The 24397-nt window shown below is 33.5% G+C and overlaps 2 protein-coding genes across 8 annotated transcripts in view; one reads left to right on the forward strand and one right to left on the reverse strand.

Annotated features, from left to right (window-relative positions):
* Positions 1 to 24397, forward strand: part of crm (cramped chromatin regulator) — a 208583-nt gene that overhangs the window by 45171 nt on the left and 139015 nt on the right. The gene's annotated exons all lie outside the window — the stretch shown is intronic.
* Positions 835 to 22745, reverse strand: LOC147078042 (lipase 1-like). 6 transcript variants are annotated; one of them, XM_085961148.1, is made up of 9 exons: positions 22551 to 22745; positions 11531 to 11647; positions 7324 to 7525; positions 6818 to 6929; positions 6157 to 6397; positions 5440 to 5598; positions 5174 to 5255; positions 2715 to 2857; positions 835 to 2293 (listed from the first exon to the last, which is right to left on the reverse strand). In XM_085961148.1, exons 2-9 carry the CDS (start codon positions 11624 to 11626, stop codon positions 2087 to 2089), a joined length of 1242 nt encoding a protein of 413 aa, XP_085817274.1. In that variant the 5' UTR covers positions 11627 to 11647; positions 22551 to 22745; the 3' UTR covers positions 835 to 2086. The 6 variants fall into 6 exon arrangements, with proteins under 6 accessions (XP_085817274.1, XP_085817273.1, XP_085817277.1 ...); XM_085961147.1 differs by having other exon boundaries at positions 22533 to 22742; XM_085961151.1 differs by having other exon boundaries at positions 22589 to 22670.

The raw sequence follows: 24397 nt of genomic DNA on the forward strand, positions 1-24397 counted from the left end.
ATGATTGTAGCTGTATTTATGTAGGCATTGTATATAAATTAAGTATTTTAATTAGTAACTTAAATTTTCATATATATGATCGTATAGGTACTTTATAATTATCTGTAATTTATGACAATTATTACAAACCAACGCAGATTAGATTTAATAAAATTCCTCACGCTGCATTTTGGTCAATACCGAGATTATAGGTATTAATAATTTATTTTTTAATTAATTAAAACAACATATCTTATAATATATAAAACTGACTTTTTTATATACAATGCGATAAAACAATTATTGTACAGTGCAATGAAACTATAATGCCTTCATTAGCCATTGATTTCATACAAATTATTGATACGCTTGTAATTACATAATATTTTCATTAACATTAGTGAGTCATTACCTATTTAAGTATATACCAGGTTCTCATAGATGGCGTTGCCTGCGATTCTAGATGGAATAATATCGAAACTATCGGTGGTAATAAATGATTTTAAAATAATAATTATTTCTTAATAATTACCCCTGTGTAAAAAAAAACCATTTTACTACTTATATAAATTTGCAATGGTATCATTATGTTACATTTTCACAATTTTGAAAACCTAAGCCTTAATTTAATTAAATAATAATATACCTACGAATGTTACCACACCATATTTATCATCACGGACACATCATTAGGATGTATTAGATACATTGGTAGGTGCTTGATTGTTCATAGCAACGTTAGGAGCTTACAATGTAAACAATTGACAAACTGAGGAATAAAAGAGATCCAAGCAAACCTGCAACCAGGTTGACTGAATTGATTTATTAGTAGCGATTGTAAATAATACTGTTTTCAACATTCTGTAAATGATTTTTTAATTAAACTATTTTTTTGAATAATACATTTGATTTAAGAATGTTGCAATACTTTGAAACGCCTCAAAACTATGCCTATTGGAAAAATTATTGGTATCGAGCGAGCTTCGAATCTATATTCAACTTAGTCCGATCGAATCCAGTTCGATATGAATATTTTTTTTCAATTGGTATGTTTATGAGATGTTTCAAATTGAATGTTCCGTAAATGAGGTTTGATAAACTCCTTGTTTCCTGGTTTCCTAAACCATAAAATATTGAAAATTTTAGTGCTTGAAGGGATATAATCCATGCCAACGCATTTAAATTAGACGTCGCTATGAAAATATAACTGGCTGATAGTTTAAAAGGGTTTACGTTTACATCAAAATGCTAGAAAGGGTGAGGTCAGCAATTCATATGGTTTAAAAATGAATCTAAAATAACAAAATTATTGTCTGTATCAAAAATAGTGAAACTAGACTCCAACACAACAGCGAACCGATTGAACGTGTGACCCCATTATAAAATATTTACGAACATGGGTCAATGAAAAATGGGACGTCTCAGGAAATAAAAACTAGAATTGAGACAAAATGATACGCCTCTTTAGCAATCGAAATCTTAACCTAGGTCTGAGACTGCGTATGGCTCGCTGTTATGTTCTCTCAATCCTTTTCAATGGTGTGGATGCTGAACCAGAAGATGTCACGGAGAGTTGAGGCTTTCAAGATGTGGCTGTATAGACGCAGCCTCAAAATTTCTTGGACTGACCGGGTGACAAATGTTGACGTTCTCAATCGAATGGGAAAGGACTCAGAAGTTCTGCATAGTATCAAAACCAGAAAACTACAATACCTCGTGCACATTATGAGAGGTCACAAGTACAATATGACCTGGTATATCATCTAAAGAAAGATCAACTGTAAACGTAACAGAGGACAACACTGCATGCATGGCTGAAAAACCTCATTTATTGGTATGAATGCAGCTCCACCGAATTGTTGACCGAGATGATAAAGCAAAGATCGCCCCGATGGTGGTGCGGATGGCACGATAAGAAGAATAAGATGAACATAATCATTATATAACATGAAATGTAATCTAATATTAGGAATAAAATGCGATAATCCTTTTTTCATCCATAAATATATAAGTATGCGGTATTGTGAAAAAATTCTCCATAGCCTCTTATTATAAAGGACGGAATATCTTCTTCGTGTTAGTTTCTTCATTTTGCGGCTTTCGGGTGTCAATAGTTACTTTCTAATCTGTTATTTATGTAAGAGTTCTCGGTATTGGCATATTGGTTGATCACGTCCAGGACATCTTTGTTGAGCAGATGGTTAACGTCCTTCGCGAAAACAAAGTCCAAGTGGTTGAATTGGGCATATTCGACTCGTCTAATTGTCACTTTTGGGTTCGTCTTCTTCAGACTCATGGCGAATTTGATCACCTCCTGAAAAGATTTAAGACCAATTTAGATAATTTAGATTCATCATGTTCAATTCCTGACTCCTCTGTTTCGGCAGAGTTTCAGTACACGGGTACAGAGGACACTTCATGTCACTAAAGATAAATGACGGCATAGCAAGCAAATCAAGAATCTTTTTTATTTTCTTAACTCTTTAAGCACCAAGGTGCATGGTTGCTGTATAAGTCCCGTGCAGCTTCGTTTCGGGACAAGGAAGTGTGGCAATATTTTTTTTCCGTCGTTTTAGCATCGTGGCAGGCGGCCGTGAACAAATCGCGATGTTGCGATGTGAAAATGCTATATTTCCACGGTGATTTGTGAAGATTTACTAAATAAAACAACCATTCATCCGAATCACTTGTATTTAAAGCCCATTGATATCCGAATATTTGGGAAACTTTCTTACGTCAGGAGACACGAGCATGTCATTGGCTCCGTAGATGATGTGTGTTGGAAAGCTTAGAGCGGAATGGTTATAAGCTTCTGGAGTTGGGTGACCGTATTTCTCCATGTTTCCCTCCTTGCCCCAGTCATATTTCGTCAGTTTCGCTAAAACAAAATGTGACAAAATATATTACAGAGCAAACATAATTCGTGATGCATATTTGAAATTTCGAATAAATCTGTCATAGCAAATTTAGCGTCAGTTATGAAATTGAAATGTCTTTGTTACTTATCACATTTTTGTTTATCATAAATTTACATACACATTGTATAATATCTGCTATCTTCTATCTGTTTTTCAATGGAATATACCAAGGATCGCCAAAAGGTTTTTGTAAAAGGCCAAAGAGTAAATGTTTTAGGCTCTGCGGGATAAGAGGCAGACTCGAGGATATAATTAACAAGAAAAAAGGTTTCATCAATTCATTGGAGAACATGACGTAGTTTAATTATAATTATTCTTCTTTTGGTGCTGTTTTATATCAAAAGTTTTCGACCAAGTTGCAGTATACCTACCCAGGGCCAGTCGTAACAAATCCAGTGGACATTGAGCCATTTACTCAGGTTACGTAGCTAAGAAAATCTCTTTCTATCCACGCTTCTGCTGTCCTTTACTTTCTCCTGATTTTTGAGTTTGATTAAATCATACGTCTCATTGCGGATATATGGCCGAAGTGTGCAGCTTTTTTGCGCTTGAAAAATGACTTTTTCACAAAATTTGTAGTCAAATATTTGGTACTCCCTAATCCAGTGGCGAAGACTCCATACTAGGCGATTATTTAAAGCCTACCTTCTTAAGAAAAATAATTTTTATTTTCATGTTGACGTATTTATATAATCACAAATAATAATATATTCAATATGCCCAAAGACATCTATCGTATAATTGTCATAATTTTACGGTCTTTTCCCATATTTCAATAAGCACCATCTATGGCATCTCTCGAAAGTTAAAAACAAATAGAACACATTGCGTTTCGCTTCACATATTGTATAGGATTATTTTCGCGTGAATCGACGGGTTTTTCAATATGAAGTTTTTTTCTCATTATTTCAAAATGTCTGGCGTCCCGCATACAAATGTACAAGCTGTTTCGTTAGCGCTTACGTCGCGAGAGCACATTTATTCAAAATAATTAATAAGAAGATAATTTAAAAAATAGTTTCTATGGGATTCAATCACATAAACACATAACAAATCACATAACATATCAATTAAGCTTTTGAAATTTCTTCGTTTTAGCGTACCTATTCATCAGTAGTAATATTGGGTTATCTTCTTATTTCCCGCAAATATATCTGACAAGCATGGTTACTCCCACAGCCTACCTCTTTCAAAAAGTCACCCTTCGCCACTGCGCCTAATCCCTATCATTAAAATTGATTTTGTCAACACAACACAGATTTTTTACCAAGTTGTGACTAGGGGTTGTCTTCGAGAATTTGCGAGAAATTATCAGAAACGGTGAATGAAAAATACATTTTCCGAAATATCGAGATTTCTTATTTTTTGAGAAATTATCAAATAACATAGCGAATTTAAAACGGATAGAGATTTGGATCTGAATTGGAAATTTTCCAGCAGAATAAAAAAATCACTTGCCAAATTGGGCTTTTATTGGGCAAGAAAGGCTATTTCGACAGTAAAAAATATTTGATCGAAAGATAAAAATAAACTCTCGATTTTGAACCGGAACGGAATTTTTAAAATTCGATGGTGAAATATTTTTTGGCAAGAAAAAGTAAAATAAAAAAAAAAAGCTTTCGACCTTGAACCGCAACGGAATTTTATGAATTAATAAAAGTTATCGAACAGTGACGCAGAGTCTCGTCGTCAAAAATATGTCAGACAGGATAAAAATAAACCATTTTTGCAAGAAAAATGCTGGATTTCCTGAAAACAAAATGTTAACATAGAAAATCATATTTTTATCGCAAGATATAGTATGAATGCCCCTAGCGAAACAGAAGTTCCTACTCACGATCGGTCGTGAGCTTTTTTTAAGTAGCATAGACAAAAAATAGACTTCATTTTAAATGTATGTCATAGGTACATAGTAAATTTATTTATCCAGCATTTTTATGAAAACTTTGAAGCTAGACGTTGCCCCGAGGAATGAGAAGGTTAAGAAATCACAATCTCTAGCTATGACACATTTTAGCTGATTATACTTTAAGATTATTTCATCTTGAGAATGTTTGAAAAGAAAATCTTTCCGGGGTGTACAAGCTGGTTGGTTGGATTTAGCCCACAGGCCTTAGTGACCCTTCGATTATACCACCAAATTACCGTTACTATAATAGCAGTGTTATAGACTATTTTAAAATTAGTAGTGTTTAATTCAATTCTTCTCCGAACCTATACATGGTTCTCATATTAGTAGCAGGTATACATACGCTAGTATTATTTATTATTCATACATGATAGTAAGTATTGGCCGTAGTGGGTGATGGTCCTCAAACTGGTAGGCTGTAATCGCGAATAGATGACTTTGGTTTTTTCCTTAAAAAAAGAACAAAAATATATTTATCATTAACAGAGTATGTACATAATATTGTATAGACAGTTGTCAGATTTACCGGTATAGTAGTATTTATATTTTATCATTTTCGAATTGAACAAGCCCCCCCCTCAATTTGTACATGTTTTTGTTTTTGACTATTGGTATCATTTGTTGAATATTTACCCAATCAACCTGTGGATCGTCTGACCCTATGAACAAATTTGCGATTTTGATGCAGAGATTTTGAGCAGAATTTTGAATCGCGCACGCAGTGGACGACAGCAAGGTCTGAACATTCAGCCCGAGATTGACTTGTTCCAGGCCTGCATCACGCAGAAGTCTCTGAAACAAAGAGTTATCACATTAATAATAATTTATCATCTGCCGTTTCGAAATGTTTCTTAATATGGGTCAGATAGCGATGCTACAGTATTCTTTAAATTTCCGGTGCCTTTACTGGATTGTTTGAGGATGGTCGTAGGAGGCTTCTGTGTCCCGAGGTTTACGGCTAGCGAGACTACATCGATACGTGCAGGTGAATCGGTCAACTCATTATATTAAATAGCATAGGCCAGAGACCGTGCCCCAAAACTTGTAGCACGACCACATAATATGACAGTATGTACCTACCTCCTAGTTTCGTAACAAAAAAATATGATCGATGAAATGCATAGATTACAAAAGTAATGCCGTATGCATTCGCAGTAAATGAAGATTTTCGATTACATATTTCGTTCATATTAAGGTGTTTTTTTTCGAATTAAAATATTTATGTTAAGTGAAGATATGTATCACGAGAAATATTCATCATCAGACCTGAAATCGTACGCCACCTATTCGCGCCCTAGACTAGTGCAACAAAAATAGATCCACATACGAAATGTTATAGTTATTCCTCACCGGTACACGAAACTTGAAAACCACTTGAGCCAAAGGTTTCAGCCTTCCCGAAATGCCCATGGCTGGGGCCATAGTCACGGCGGCGATGACCTTAGATCGGAGGTCAGGTCTGACATTACAGGCGACCAGTAAGCTGGTGCAGCCCATGGAGTAGCAGACGACGTGAATGCGCGGGGCTCCCGTCTCCAAGAGGACCTGGTCCATCGTAGCTGTCACGTCGAATTTGCCGTGCTCGTCGAAGCTAGTGATCAGGAATTATTGACAATATTATATAATCGCTGGAGAACACTTAGGACACAGGAGAAATTATAAGGCATCTAACCATAGAACAGATAATAAATATAATTCCAATAGGCTATACACCAATACAATAAACCGAGAGCAGTTGTCAGTATTCGACGTATGACGTATTCTTGACACGCGTTAAAATTTATCCCGTATTCTTCCTTACTCGAGATCGATTACCTGCTTCTCCTTACCCGTTAGGTATTTCAGTTTACATTATTTATAAGTTTCCTGCATATAACAGAATTTTTTTAATCACAAGAAACTACCTACTAGAGATTAATGAGTGTGGGATCGTCGGGATCATTGATCGTTTATGAAAATCAAAATAAAAAATGGTCGAGGTATCTATGTGTAAATGCTTTAGTATTTTTACCTGAAGTTCCAATATCCAGGATCTCTTTTAGATAGTTTGAGATGGTGCGAATAAGAATTTCCTCTGATATTTCCCAGCCACACATCATACCCGGCCTCAGCTAGCAGTATTGCTGCAAGGAAAATCCCAAGTAAATGATACTAATAATAATTAATTATAAAAAAATGATAACATCGAATTTAATAATTCCACACTGTCACAGCGAGTCGTTAGAGTAAGTAGGAACAAACCGGTACTTGACTTTCCGACGACTTCGGCAGAAATTCCCGCCGTTCTGGCGACTCCAAGGTCGAGGATGTATTTTTTTAAATGCAAGGAATGTGAAACTTATGTAGGTACTTGCTATATGATATAGGTCGTGTGCTTGCAGAACGTCGGGATAAATTTCGATTTGTATTCTAATTATTTTTAGGTTTCTGATTGGGAATTTGGGCATTAATTATAGGGTAGAGTAGATTTGGTATTAATATGTAAAATATAGTATGTGTGTTTCTTAACATTGTTACCTAGGCTGTTGTTCTGCCCCATCCTCAAATAGTCTTCCGAAGATCCAACGATTCCGTGGAGAAGTAGCACTGGCGGAAACTTCGATTTTATCCTGTTCCGAGGGAGGATCCTATGTGTTCCTAGCATGTGCCCGTCCAGCGTGCGGACCACGAGCTCCACTGATGTAAATGCGCCGTCTCCGACCCTGGATACCAACTCGGGCTGTAAAAATGGATGGTTGTAAAACTTATTCACGGCTTGGTCTTGCATATTACATACAAAATAAATTAAAATGCCACTAGGAGATGGAATATTTGACCAGCATGGAGTATGGATTGCATGTAGTACTGTGGATAAATAAAGACATAAGAATAAGAAAAAAAAATAGTGGCTTCTCCAAGCTTTACCCTACCGCACCACATCCGGTCTTAATCCACGGTAGCCTTCGTGTGATCAGCATTTTTTTAAAGATTGGAAATGTCTCAGGAGCAGTTACCCAAGAGGTCGCCCCGCACTCAAGTGTGGTCAGGCTGAGTTTAAAAAGACTCTGAACTAGGTGTACCCATGATAGAGGGAGGAGCACGGAAAACAGACAAAAAATAAATAATAGCATATAATAAAAAAAAGCTAATATAGACTGCCGAACAATCTAAGTGAAGTCTGTCGAATGAGCTTGGACCGAATTTAGCAGCTCTTCGCTTTCCTCTTACATTTCAGGACATTCCCAATGTATTGTGGTTTTCATCTGTATTTCTCTGTCACGTATACATGTTGGACGGGTACACGAGACCAAGCTCAAATTCCTTCTTTTCATTTTATTATTTTTCCGTCCAGAATCAAAACGGAGAGGCATTTTTAGCGCTTGCTTCAAAAAAATCTTCTAAATATTTTTGTAATTTTTTTAATATTATTGAAAATTTTCGTCGACCCATATTATATTAAGAACACCTGATTTTTAACTCTGTAGTTAAAGGCACACGGTGGATAGACGAATAAAGAAATGTACGTTTTTTAAGCTGATAAAATTGAATACTGTGTGTTAGATGTTCCTGTTGGGCTGTTGATTGTGAATCTTCTATTCATTCAATAATAAAAATACAGCCTGTTCATGAATGATGGCAATGATAATGGCAAAATGTAATCTCGTTGAGTTTATCACCTGCTCGTACATAAAGAATGCATTGCTTTAAATGTGAGTACCTTACTCAGGTGATTGGTCTCGTTCAAGGCGAACATGGCCGGAAATTAATGCTATCTCTGTTTTGCCATCCACCAAGGTTTATTTTATTGCCAGTATAAAATAATATAACCCGTGTAATTAATTATCTATTAAATTATTTAGCGATATTCGTTGTGGGACATATGGGACAATGCGTAGTTGATATTTACGTTATCTTTGTGGAATCACATTTACCTTCGCTTCCCATGTACCTGCAAAATGCATCACGAAGTTAATCAACCTTAAGGGGATGCTCTACAGAATTGGCCTTGAATTGAAAATATGATTTTTTAACATGTGGTCCATAATATCTGGTCTACTAGTTAATATAAAAAGGTCGTGTCAAAGTTGTTTGTGTCAATAAATTTGCTCTATGACTCGATCCGACTCATATTTCATCAGGGCTGTCGAAGACATAAATCATAAATATTTATAATTTTAATTTTTTTATTTATAATATATATTATTTAAGTTTTGTGCATCTAATGCCGGGTCCACACTGGCAACAAGTTAAGTTGCTGGCAACCTCGTTAGATTTTACGATAATTACGATGATTATCGTAAAATTTCTTAAGCAATTATGGTAAGTATCGTAAAATTTAATGAGGTTGCCAGCAACTTGTTGCGAGTGTGGAAATGGCTTAATATCCACTGTGGTTCACGTAGTGGTATGGACCTGGGGTTAACTAATTCAGGATATCAACATCCATGATAGAATTTTTTCCAATTTTGGTTGCATTATATTCCAAAACTCTTCTGTAAAAATCGTTTCCGATTTTATAAATGGAAATTTCTCGGTGTACATAGTAAACAAACCTACGAATAAAAAAAGACAAGAAGGAACATACTGATTCATCGCGGTAAAATCTGGCAATCAAATTCGCCATTTTGAAAAGCGACGATTTTGCGTAAACAAATATCACGTGGTCTGTACGTGTGCGGCAAACTTCGAATGTGTTTGTAATTTTGTGTATTTTATGTTTGTGTATCACGCATTGTCGGCCATATTTGCCGGCCTTTCTAATTGCCGTGATTTGTACACATCTTCCTTCCTGTCTTTTTTTATTCGTAGAAACAAATAGTATTTTTTATTAGTTATATGAAGTTGGCCTTGAATCTGTAATAAAATAATACACAATTAAAAGATTTTGAAATAGAAAAAAACACATTTCCAAGCTTTCAGCCGTGCTCACTCATGAATGTCATTCGTCATTTAGATAAGTATATACACATTTAATGTTTTCAAATAATTGATATGGATTAATTATACCATCGTCTTATTTTCTTGAAATCATAAACATACTATAATAGTATTTGAGTATCAACCTATGCTCAATTTGAATTGGGTTATAATAATAATATAGCCGTATATATATCAATAGTATGTTTGCTACAAAATCCACCCAAGTTATCAGTACGTACTTGCACAGGTTTGATTAAAAACTATCATGAAATTAACATTTTAAAAATATTAATTCATAATATTATTTTGACAGCCCTGTTTTCTGATCGGCGTACATCTTGCAGGTGTTTATAAAATAATAATAATGTTCAGCGGCAGACAAAATCAATAATAATAATAGTTTCTTGAAATAAAATCTCCGATGATTAGTGATTTTTGCGAAAAGATCGATTTAAATTAACGTACTTACGACGCCGAGGTCCTTTTTATACTAAATTATATTTGAATGTCGAGCTCTTCAGCCCCTCCTTAACTGGGATGCTATTACACGATTCAGACTGCCTTCTATTGACTATATAAACATTGAGGGTGTCGAGAAATTCGGGTACCTAGCGAGACGACACTTCGAAAAGATAACTCGTTACTGGAATGGCTATGAAGTAGAATTGAACTCGTGCAATGGTTGGGATTACCAGTTGTATTCGGTCAGAACCAATTTATGCACTCTGATGGTGCTTCTTATAACCTACGAAGATTCAGGGTAACAGTAGGCTGAGCATCGAAAATAGACGACTTCGGCCGATACTGGGATGCGCTGGTATGGTAAAAAGTGCGGAGACAAGAGAGCGAACCGTGTAAAACTTTCGTTACATCTAAGGTGAAGATGCTATTCACATGTTGTCTACGAAGTGGCTACGGGATGGGGACATGTGTCTGAAAAACTGACGCATGACAGGGATTCCTCGGGTCGTCTCGTTGTGTTAGTATGCTCCAGCCAAGCAATATAATATATTGGCTTCTCATTCGGCGGCTCCGGATTCGATTCCTGCAGCTTTATTTCACCCTCAGCGAGTTAAATGTTTTGCGTTGTCCTTAGCGGGTTGTTATCAGTGTTATCACTTATCGAATACGATATTATACGAATGTATACCACGGTAATCTATCGCGGGAAGAGCCGCCTATTAGTCATCCTAAATTAGTTGCGCAAATTCTCTCGCGCATGCGTACAAGAAAATATGAGATGTCATTGTGTAAGTTCAGTATTGCGAATATGTACCTAACTATTTGCTTCACATTATAAAATGGTAATGGATTTGCATATTTATTAATACGTTGATATTTCCACATATTTTCCACCCTAGGTGTCAATCAATTCGAGGCGAAATCTTTATAAAACAAATTGTGTGCAATCTTAAAAGTTACTTAAATATATCCACAGCGTAATTTATACAATTTCTATATACTAATAATTGATGGTAAGACGTGTACGAATATAATTTTCGCGCCCTACAGAGGCTGCGGAAAATATTCGCGCCCACTTCTCTCCCGGTTAATCATTCGCGGCGATTCGAACGTGGATGGAGTAAAGATATCATTTGTCGTGGATGCAGCCATTATTTCGAACACTCGCGGCAGCGTGGTGAGGTCACAATACTTGTGATTTTCTCAAAGCATGTGTGTTTGTGATTGTTTCACTTCAATTACTACACTATTGTTTCATGTCACTACTATTATTGAGCCTTGTGGCCTGTTGTAGTATAAAAAGGGAGGGAGGAAGGAGTAGGAAGACGTATAGGTACCCACTCATTTTTCACAATATTCTTACCATATTCATATAAACTTCTTCTGGAATCTGCAAACGTCCATCGCATATCACCACTATCACAATCAAAATTGTAGTAACTATTTTTTCGAACGCCATGCTAGTTGCTTTCTGCAATGTCTGCTTATTTATTTATTGTTTTTGATTAAATCATTAAAACATAATACATAACCTTTTTATTAAGAAAAATATAGTAATATTCACAATAGCGTAATCTTAGGTAACTACTATTCTTAGTGGGAATGTTGGCGTATATTTTTTAGTAGTATATTAGTGTCTATCAGTGTCGAAGGGTGTCTGTTGAAGGTATGTGGGCTGTGGTAGTTAACTGAAACAAGTCCTAGGCCAGCAGTATTTATAGTACATACTTAAATTTAAATTTATATCATCTTCAGTATTTTATTGAACAACCTATATGTATATGCGGCATCTCGACACACCGGTGGCTGTCCAAAGGTGCCCCGTGTGAAACGGCTCTTAATGTCTCCATTACTAAAGAGACCAAATTTCACATTTTATTTAACATCCTGCGCTTTAAGCACAATTTAATTTCGCTCGTGAAAATAATGTTCGGACCTACTAATGCACTCCACGCCAACAATCTATAGACACTTGTTGTCCTCCTAGATCAGTGGTTCTTAACCTTTTCGAAGTCACGGTGCACTTTTGATCATAAGAAAAAATTGCGGTGCACCAAAATTAAACGGTCAGAAAAAAACGAAAAATGTGCCGATATAACTTTTAATTACAAATTAAACAGATTGAAATATAACAGTCAAAGAAAAACATTAGTAAATAAAAGATATATACATATTATATGGAAAAACTGTAACTAAAATAACCTTTCAACGTGCAATTTATTTCATGTGAAAATCAATGAATGTCCCTGAGCTTGTCGGATTTTGCAGATTTCAAAAATATTAGGTCGAATATTTGATATAGCTACCCTCAATTATTATTCTTCGTCTAAATTCGTAAGTCTTTCTCGTTTTGTTTTTATATTAGTTATTGTTGAGAAACCGAGCTCACACAAATATTATGATGTTGAAAACTGTTACAAGATTTTCAGTGCCCTCGTGTAGATAGCTGGACAGAAATCCAAAATTCTCCATAGTTATTTCAGAAAATTAAATTTTTGAGTACTTTCTTTTAAGGTGACCAATTCTTCTTCTTTTTGGTACATTTTCATAATTTCGCGAAGGACTTTTTCGGTTTTCACTATTTCGCAGATTTTTCTGCTTTTATCATTTTTTCGCGGTGCACTTGCAACAAGCTAGCGGTGCACCAGTGCTCCGCGCTGCACCGGTTAAGAACCACTGTCCTAGATAGATAGACGTAGTTGTAGACCTGCTCAAGTTGAGCACCATTGATTACAATCGTCTTTAACCAGCCAAGTGCTTCATCATGAGTCATGACTTAGGAATTTGATTATTAATAATTTATGTTAATATTTTTACTTATTTTTATTTTTATTCGATTTTCCGCATAGACATTATCATGATTGGCGGGAACCGGCTTATATTATTTTATAATCTCATAAAAAAAATCGTTTTTTGCTATTAAAATAAATTATTATAATAAGTATATTAAGTATTTTTAGGTGGGTACTTAGTAGTATTTATTTTTGTGTTTATCATGTTTGTTTAATTAATTTTCAAACAAGAATGATACTTATTTTGTTTATAATAGACTAAATCAAGGCGCATTTAATTTATAAGTATATATATTTAAAAAAAATCTTGGTACATATGCTTTTTCAGTTTCCACTTCAAATTGTATTAATAATTTACATTGATTACAACTATGTACCTACATATTTATTTATCGCACGTGGTTTTTTTATTAAATAACTCAGCATATAGCTTTTATATTATGTGTTAATGGATTTTGAAAACTACTCAATGTACCTACATACGTATAATTTAAGTGGTAAACGCTAACGCCAAAACTTACGGCTAGATGAAAGGAAATGTTTGATTAATTCAAAAATTAAATATCCTTTTAAATTTAAAAACACATGTAAATAGTAAAACGTTCTTTTGGCTATTTTAAATTAACAGAAGCTGTCAACAATACGTGTTTTTTTGCGAATGTCATTGGCGTGATATTTGCAGTACTGGAGCATTACTTTATTTTACTATCAGTGCATAATACGAGTATTATTACACCTACGCAAAACAGTAGCCTTGAAAACACATGGATACATTAGATTATATTATAATTATTATCGATCTGTCATTAAGTAATTTAGTTTTTTCATGTATTAATTTTTCTCTACCTATTTCCTTGGTTCAGTGTAAGTTGTATCTGAAAAAAAACCGTATCTGCATACCTGATGACAGCACCGCGAGAACTTGAACGTGTACAGGCGGTATATAAATTTTAAGTGAATTCACCATTTATACCAGTTTATCGTAAGATAGTATACTTACCCAGTTTGTTGTATTTAATCCATATAAATGAGGAAACAATTCTCGTCTTTTATATCACCAGTCATTAGGTACTAATTATTACACTCCACCAGTGGCGAAGGGGGAGGTAAGCTGTTAAGATCCGGCATAAATAGAGCACATTAAACTTTGTCAGTCAAACGTATTTGTTTTCATTGAAATAACACTACAACGTGTAGACTGTAGATATTGTCTGTTAATATTTAAAATTTAATTAAACCCTGCATAATTCAAGCCATTATGACCTCTATGGTTTGGTTAGGCAGGGTTTAATTGATTTAAAATCTAATCAACACCACCTATAAATTGTATTGGTTCAATAAAAACAAATACGTATGACTGGCATAGTTTAAGTGTGCACTATTTATGCCGGATCTTAACAGCCTACCTCCACCCTTCGCCACTGCACTCCACCTTAAACTCTAAACCACATGACGTATATCTTTCAATCCACTATTGAGGAAGCTTACCTACATACTTTTTAAACGTACAAGAATATTTTTAGTAAACATCTTGGACCGATGGGTTTCGAACACAGAGATTTTGAATACTCTGGTTTCAAATTCCGTCGAGAATTAGCTACTTCTAATATTTGTAATTTGTGTCAAGGTTACAACAGTTGGCGTGCCAATAATTTTTATTCGACACAATAATATTATAAATACACCTACCCCTTATACTCTTGAGAAAATCTGTAATGCTAAATTATATTCATCTAACCATTAAATGGAAATTATCAGTTTTTCAATAGTCTGGATTAGGGATTCCAATCACGGGATCCCGAGCTATTTTCGATACCTATGAATCTCGGGATTGGTAAACATAATCCCGAAGTTTTCGGGATTGATTTTTTTATCAATTTTTATGGAAAATAAAATAAAAACGAAAAAATAACAGAATAATACTTTTAATAACAAATAACTAAATTAGAAATAAACTGAGTTTGAATGAAGTTTGATTTATACCCATATGTAAGTTGCCGAGTCATTTTATTTTTTCACATAAATTAATAAAAATGAGAAAGATTGGAAAAAACAATGCTTCGCACTTTTAACAAAGTAATTCCACCATGATCTCATACTTTTACGGCAGTTTCATATTTGGCTGACTGATTAGATTTATGAAGCGGAAAGGCCATACACCACGATTTGCTCTACTATTTTAAATCTCGCTAACCCATTAATTAAATCTTTACTATCAGAAACAGCAATCTCATATTAAATTCACATTATTATTTATATTACAATATTATATACTCCATTAAACTTATGTATTTTCAAGATTGAACGTACACAATATTAACAATAAAAATGTCTTAAATAGTATAAATTATACTAGATTTATTTTTGACCGATTTTATCATTGTTATTTGTAAATATAAAAAAAATTATATTAACTATACAAAAAATGCCAATCCCGGGACCAGTCCCGGGATACCGGGATTATAAAATTGTAATCCCGAAATCCCGGGATCAGAATTTTGGCTCGGGATTGGATTCCCTAGTCTGGATTGACCAAATCAATGAGCTCATAGAACTTTGTAAAACTGTGTACAGATCTCGAAGATAAGCTTTTAATAATGACGTATTTTCTATTTATTTACGTTTTAAATAAAAGTCATAAATGATGCACAATATGTACAAAAACTAATAATAATTGTGGAACACCGTTCGTGTCTGCAGTAATTTTGATGTTTCAATAAATTATCACTGCACTTAGCGTCAATTTGATGCATATTAACTTGAATAAATTCAAAAGAATGCTGCAGTCAAATTGCCAACCTTCTGTTTAACGCGTGCATGTAAATCGGAAGATTATTTTAGTCATTTTATTTTGATTACATGTTAGCGTCCTCTTGACACTCAAGGTTTTCTTGAACCTGTTTTCCGTGTTAATACTCGTATATGGGATTTTACAATCTGTTCTGGAGGACTGGAGAATGCATAGGTATCTAAGTACAACCGATGTGTTGTTGGTTATATTTGATTCAAGTACACACTATGAAATTGATTAATTTAAATATCGATTTTCGTTAATTATCATTTAAATCATTTTTCATATAAAGTATTGAGAGTTGTAATCAATGTAAGTTAATAAATAATAATATAATTTTAATTATCGTAGCGCCCAGGAAAAAAATGATTATTTCGAAACCATTCTTTTGCTGTATAAACCAAATTGATTACATATTATAGTTATAAAGCGAATCTGTTCAATCAGTATAATATAATATTTATTTTAAGCGCACGTTCGTATTTATTCTGTTCTTATTTGGCACATATATAGTAATGCCAGCAGGGTCTTAGCCAAAAGTGCTGAATTATGCAAGAATGTCTAATTATTATTATATGAATTTACTTAATCTGTTTCTTGTGTATGTTTACTTTTTGTATGCAGAAAAAATGACGTGTTTAATCTTTCATACTCCGCCGGTGATTTCCTGGCATTTTGACATGTTGAATTATGTATTAATTTGTAGATTAATACTGTAAGAAATACTAATTATAATTAGTCTTTTGCAGAATGGTTTTTATTTCAAATTGTTATTATATTTATAATATGGTGAGTTTTTTAATCCTCCGTGTGATATGTGACCAATAAACTGCCAGGAAAACAGCAATACAAAGTTAATCGCTAATCTTAACTGTGTTTATGTATTTGTAAAAAAATATCAAATATTATATGGAAATCTCACAAGAATACCAACAGAACTAATTTATTTTTGGGGTTAAAGTCGCATTGGAATATCTTCAAAAATATATGACATGTATTATATTTATCTGGCAGCGACATGTTTACTTAAATTAAAATGTTTTTATTTTTGTCGTTACAGGTAAGATAGAAAATTGTTTCTGCAATCTTCTCATTGACTACAAAGAATTGCCCCTACAGGTAATGTGGGCACATTATTATTCTATCATCATAAACGTGATCGATTTACCTGAGGGCATCACATGCCCCCTCTATATTTAACGTTATTGTATAAACCAATGTTTCTATTTGACAATTCGGTGGAATTACTGATTTATGATCGATTTGTTTTTAATTTACGTATACTATTTTTAAAATTAAAAAAACTTTGGGTAAGTACATGCTAAATAAAAAGAAAATTAAATTGGCATATAAGGTATGTTTTTCCACATGTGTGTATATATTTTGATAATTTCTGGAGCCGAGATTGTTATTGCCGTCAAAAACGTATTGTTTTCAAAAAATGTTCTTTTAAAATGCATTTGTCATTATTTGATTTTCTGTTACCTACCTTAACAATTCTTACCTCATTTCATCGCAAAATAAACGAATAGCGAACGAAGATAATGACTGAATACTGCGTTTTTTATATATGACACCTAGATTGTAGAGTCCAGATTTTTACTATATACCGGTGATTTCCAACCTTTATTTGTTTTGCGGAACCCCCTTGCGTCATTTTCTAGAAACTCAAGAAACTCCTACTTCACCGACACATTATGAAAGTCATGCAAAGCAGCTGGCAGTGATATACGCAAAGTGGTGCTTAGCAACCATTTATTGAATTATACAAAAAAGCCATCTCTTACAAATTTTACAAGATTTTTAGCCTATAGCGTATTTTTGATGGGGAAGTTATTTTAAGATACCTTTTGTCCCAAGCTATTGGGGACGTCATAAACACACTTGAAAATAATAATATTATGGTGATAAATCATGTCTGTGCTGTAACTATAACGTTATCATGCACATTTTAAACGCGTTGACAGATATAAATAATATGAACAGTGCGTAATAGGCGGTGGCCATCATTACTGACAATTGCATTCCTCGATTTTTACCTTAAACTTTAAATTACTTCATTGTTAAAAAAAATGTAATATTATATCTTTTTTTTCACTCCCCGGCTAGACGGCAGCGACTTGCCTACTCGGTATTGACTTTTACATCGCTTTTCGGTTCGCGTGAGCTTCAGTTTTCCCGTCCATAAACACGGGCTTCCCGATACAAACCGGTTTGCGCAGGTAAGCTTGTCGTAACGCATGAGCGTCTAGCCGGCGCTTAATACCAAAATTGTTTTGCGAATTCTCGCAGAGGTCGTCTCGCGGACCAGGTTAGGAATCACTGCTATATACTAACGCTGGGTAACGATGCTGTTTACATAAACCATTTGTCATGCATCATGTCGAGAATAAGTAATATATTATTATGTATTGTTGTATGTATCATGAGTTACCCTGTCGTCGAATTAACCGATCAATCAAACAATACATTTCAATGTCGAGTTTAAGGTTTTTTGATCTCTAAAATGATTGCTAAGACGTTGAAATAGCTACATTTACAGCAGAGGTGCGCATCACTTTTCAATCAAGAACCACTTTTCACTGTTAAATATTTTAGTGCCATTTAGTAGAAATGTACTTTAACTTCATGAACTTCAGCTGGGGTTGAACCACTGCTGGATGAAGGAGTCCCCTAGCTACTTCCAATATATTCGCGGTCCTTACTTCTTTGCTGCTATGTATTTATTTATTTAAAAAGAGTATAACGGCCATTACGGCATTACAGCGATTGACCAATGCGCCATAATACATAATTAATACAAAATTATAAAAATGACTTAATTACAAAATAACAACCGGTATAACAAGAAAGTAGAAAAGACAGTACATGCTTATGCATTGCCCGTTGCCGTTTTATCAGCTTACTTTATATACAATACTAATTATTATAGGTATTCGGTACATTATTATTATTATTAAAACTGATAGACAAACTAATAGAACACAGACATATCTTTTTAAAATTAATGTTTAAAACGTTAATTAAGAGAAGACCAAACAAATATTTCACGGTTCCGTGAAAGAGTCCCCCAATTGGAGAATCACTGCTTTAAATAACACTCATGCGCACATACAAACATTATAACTTCAGCTATTGTTCTTAAGTTCCAATTGACTTCTTGTCTTCACATCATTTATGTGTAAATATATTCAAACATCCGATCGTCCGAGAGTTTGAAGATTAAGGTCACGTGATGTAATGGTATAATTAAATTGACTAACAGAGCCAGCTGGATTTTAATATAATTAATCATGAAATAAATTTAATACTGACGATGCACAATAGCGCATGAGCGCCCACGATGACTGAGCGGTTACGCGTCAGGCTTATAATGTCGTGGGTCCCGGGTTCGAATCCTGGATTGGAAAATTCACATGTTATTTTTTAACGTGTGTTTGGACCTAATAGGTTGAGCATGTGGCTATCGTCCATTTCTTGTAAAAATAAAATTCTGCCCAGCTCTGTGGACGCCCATCTGATCTACATTACATAGCATTTGACTAGGGTGCATGATTAGTGTATTGTATTTGAGATAGCACTATGGTTTTTCCTTTGGAACGGACTCTCGCTTTAATGTCTGTTTGACATGCTTTTTTCACTAATTTTCGACAATTAATTGTCTATACTTATTATTAATAAATATACAAATGTGTTCAATGTGCACTAATTCCATATCTCATGTGATATTTTTGCATTTGTTTGATATATTATGTACCTACATACGTCATACTTACATTATCTGTAAATTCGAATTAGACTTTTTAAAGTTGATAAGTCGCGTGATAATAAAAACACAGAAGTGTTAATTTTTGTCAAACAATGACTTTAGGTATCATGGAGTATATATATAAATGCAGCAATTGAATGGAATTTTAAGCTTTCCGCACATTAGACACACTGTGCTCACGTGTACTGTCCGTGGAATAATCTGAAAATATATATCAACAAGTTCTAATAATATGCATGTCATGCTTCATGAGATGAATAGAAAAAGCGATTTTTAATTGCGATGTCTAGAAATGTCAAATTCTTTCAAAATGCGTCTAATGCAATCGGAAAAATCGGGGATGTTTAAATTTAAGTAAAAGTATAAAACCATCAAAAAATAGTGTCAGTTGTAAAACTTAAAAATATTAATGTAAACGAATCTACATAATATACGGTAGTCAAAACATACGGCGGCGTTTGACTCTGTATGTTTTATCAATGAAAAGCTCTCGACAAACTTTCATTCATGATCAGACTGGCTGATACTCGTATTATATCGCATCTAATGACCACTGGGATAATTACAATTTCAGCGTTTTTTTCTATTGTAAACTTGATGACTGTTTTTTTTTTTAATATTGTGGTCAATATAATATTCAACTTAATACAAATATTTATAGTTTGTTATCGATTGGTTATAAATTATTTTGATTCACGGTTTAAAATAATTTATCAGCTGATACATTTTTTCCTGGGATTGTGATTTGTACGATATATGTATACTATAATATTATATTGATAAGTTGACTTGTTTTTATTTTAATGATATAATAAAAGCCGGTTTATAAATTCAAGTCAACAGACATTTTTAAACAGTCATGTTTTGGTGTATCATTTATTATATCGACAGGTACTTATACGTTGTTAATCGTATGTTATAATTTTTTAATGAAATTTTATAATTTATAATTTAACATTATTGTCTACAGTGTAGACTACACATTTGATGATCTGACGTAAGTCCGTGACTATGGTAATAAACTAATAAGAAATGCACGTGAAGAATAAAAGGATCCTTGTAAATAATATTTTATCATATTATATTATAATATCTGGTTCTGGTCATACATAATCATTATTTTATAAATATGTATAGGTTAATGTTTGAAAAATGAACTCTATCTACATTACAATAAGGACGTATATTGTAATTTTGATTTCAAGTCTTTAGATGATTGTTGTAATGTTATGCTAACGCGTTTGGTTCGTTTACATATCCCTCTAAATCTACATTACAAATTTGCGATGAAATTAACTTGTTATTCTAACGTGTCTATTTTATGATTGGTATTTTCTATATGAGCGTGTGTCTCAATAGAAGCTTTTCAGGCGATCGGCGAAATTCATATATATATAGGTACATTGAATAATAATATGTTTTAAGTGTTAATATTATAAAAACGAATAAACCCTATTTTCGAATATTATAAAACTGGTCGTGGGTCGATAAAAATACTAAATAAACACAACACGACAAGGAGTCGGGAATTATTTCGCACAATCTTATTCAATAGTTTTGTGATATCATAAGTCATGACTTTATTGCATTTGGATCTCGTCGCTCTACTGGGATTTCTACCGTTGTCGTCCCGGCTGGGACATTTTGAGTAAATTCTGATAGATATACCACTAGCAAACATAATTACGTAATTATGTACGACCAGATACGAACATTGTTCATAAGTTTATTGTTACCTACAATGTGGCACGATGTTACGTGATCACAAATTATTTTAATTTGTTCATAAAGTGAGCATATTTCTTTTCTTGTAATAATATTTACTGTTTTGTAAGCGTTAAAATTCCCATTTTCATAATGTTGTTTTTCATAGAAAATATTATGTCGGGTGTACAGTTCAATTCTATTCGATACTTAGTGGAGATATTATATTTCCGTTATGTTGATCACATTATCCATGCTCTTGGATTTAGCTTTTAAAATCGATTAGTTGCACCTCAACGAGTCATTGTCAATGGTAGTGGATTTTCCTTGACTTTGTGAAACCACATTTTTTTACCTTGGTTCGTTTATATAAGCATATTGCGTAACCGATTAAAGATATTATCATGTTTTTTTTTATCACCTGTTTATTACACATTTTACCGGCTAATAATACAGCTTTGTATAAACGCTCGGCTGGGAAGAGCATGATTTCACTAATATTTATAGCATTTATTTAACGAGATTCATGTAATTCACGATAATTTATAAATAGTGTCCATTACTGGTAGGGGTTGAAATCGAAAATTCTTGAGAAATAATGCGAAATATTAAGTATAAGTAAGTATAATTAAGTAAGTCGTAAGTCCGGCTTCTGTAATTGAATTTGAAGGGAAATAATAGAATAAAGTTTAAGCTTTAAAAAAGCTCGCGACTTTGATCGACAAACACACATCTGTCGCTTTCAGGCGAGTGCTTTAATTATTTTACCGACCCGAGTGACCTTCTTGTGAATAATTTATGATAGGTGTAGGTACCATCGTAACTCAGGATGTTTTGATTTAAATTGATTTAAGCGTATTGTAATTCAGTGTTAAGTAAATTGTAAAAGTAAATGTTTATTTAGACTAGCTGAATTGTTCTGGAGAAAAGCTTTACATGCATATATCATTTCGTTCAGATACAACATAATAACATTATAGTATATATAATTTTTAAATAATGTGTCAACCTTTTTAAATATATATATATATATTAAATATAATAATCCGTCTACAAACGAGCTTTCAAAATTGTTTGATTATTGTAGATACTTATAGAAAACAAAATTGTGAATAGTTATGTTATATATTATATATTTTTTAATTGAGCGTTCAGTTGTTTTGGTGTGATTTTTACTAATTGTTGTCTGATCGATTATGCCAATTTTATCGCGTCTATTTTTACTTGTTATATTTTATTGAATGAGAATAATAAAACTAGTTCACATGTGTGTAATTAATAAGTAATAATATAACTGTTGAGTATTAACTTGGAAGCTATTATTCACCGAATTGGAATAATTGTTTACACTTTTCACTTTTCAACCTGACGGGCGCCGCGGCGCTGTTAATTTTTTCGGACAACACGACGCGCTAATCTGCACCGCGCGACGATCACTTGCGATTTCGATGTGATGATAATAACAATTATGTTTTTATCAAAACCTGGGTGTCTCGCGGTCAAGCCATGCGTATCAACTACCAACATCGCTCGCTGTTCAAGTTCACCCCGCCGGCATTGTAGACCAGGGTCTCTCAACATTGTCCAACGTTGCACCCACATGACAGTTTGTCGTAATGCAAGGGGTAAAAATAAAAACAAGTTTTCAAAACAATATTAAGGGATGTAAGATTATTATTATGTATTCATTAGTTTTGTTTGCAGTTATTGTGATTGATTTCTCATAATATCCATTATGATACGATATAACATGTTAATTAACTATTTCTTTTATTCAACGAATAATTCACAAGATTTAAGAATGTACCATTCTAATTATTGAACATACATAATTCTGAAAACACTAATGAGAAAATATAGCCAATAGAAAAAATCTTTTTCGAAAAAAGTAAGACACCTAAGACACCTGGCAGGAAGAGAGAGAGCGCTTATGAGCAGGTATTGAAAAGGCCAATAGTTAAAGTTTGACGCAATTAAGCATGGCAGTCGTAGCATAGTGGTAATGCATAAGGCGCGAAACCCAAGAGACGCAGGTTCGATCCCGCCGGGTGTCTTACTTTTTTCGAAAAAGATTTTTTCTATTGGCTATATTTTCTAACGAGTGTTTTCAGAATTATGTATGTTCGATATAACATAATATAGCATTATAATATTATAGTCAATCAAATAGAATGAAATATGTAAATATGTATTGAATTAAGAGTAATCATTGCTCAATAGTAACGATTATGATCAAATAATATGTTGATACAAATTAAGAGGCGTCATAGTCATAGATGAGGTATTTTCCTTGCGTGTTACGATGAGGTATTTGCTTTGCGTGTTACATAAGTGCCGATTTAATATACTGTAAGTACGAAGAATTTATTGACGAAGATTTCGGGTATTATAAAAATTGCGTTATTTATTATATTATACACATTGTCAAATAAAATCGTGAAGTATTATTACCGCAAGCGAACTACTGTAATATTGGTCACAGCTTTCATTACAAAAGTGTAATATACATTTTACACTGCGCACCTAATTATTTACTAAGAAGAGAAAGCTTGACCATACTAAACTCTCTTGGTGCTGGATATCGGTGGAAGATCTGTGTCAAGAAATGTATAAACAGTAGGGCGAATTTTTTTCAAGGGATTAAGTTTCTTTTTTATTTTTATTTATTTTGTATATCCACATAGAATAATTTTCGATAGGTTGAGAATCCATGTAGCCATCGCATGACTGGTTTGCGCCATATAGCAGACTTAAAGCACAAGTCATGTTTTTGTTGCTTTTTTACAATAGATATAATAATAATATATGCATTGCTACAGGGGCGGCTTGGAAACATGAGAACGCTTGGGGAATTTTAAATCAATACCTATCAAAATTCAATTACCCATAAATTCTTTGTTTTTCGAAAATCTGTGCTTCCTTTATATTGAATTAAAATGTAATGCAATATAATATAATATGTATTACGTTACTTAACTCATACAGTGCTGACGACATGGCTGCCGTATCGGCATAAAATGCCCAATAGATATAATTAACATGTTATTTAAATGTGGTAATTACATATTAATTAACTGGTTCGCAGTGAATGAGTTAAGAAAGGTTATGATCGGTTTCGTCCTCCTCCCAAATATACACTGACAACTGTTGATGTTTCATTGGAGTGGACGAAGT

This window comes from Rhyacophila brunnea, unplaced genomic scaffold (genome assembly GCF_057557595.1).
Source record: "Rhyacophila brunnea isolate RB1 unplaced genomic scaffold, BYU_Rbru_1.0 scaffold_12, whole genome shotgun sequence".
Taxonomy (NCBI): Eukaryota; Metazoa; Arthropoda; class Insecta; order Trichoptera; family Rhyacophilidae; genus Rhyacophila; species Rhyacophila brunnea.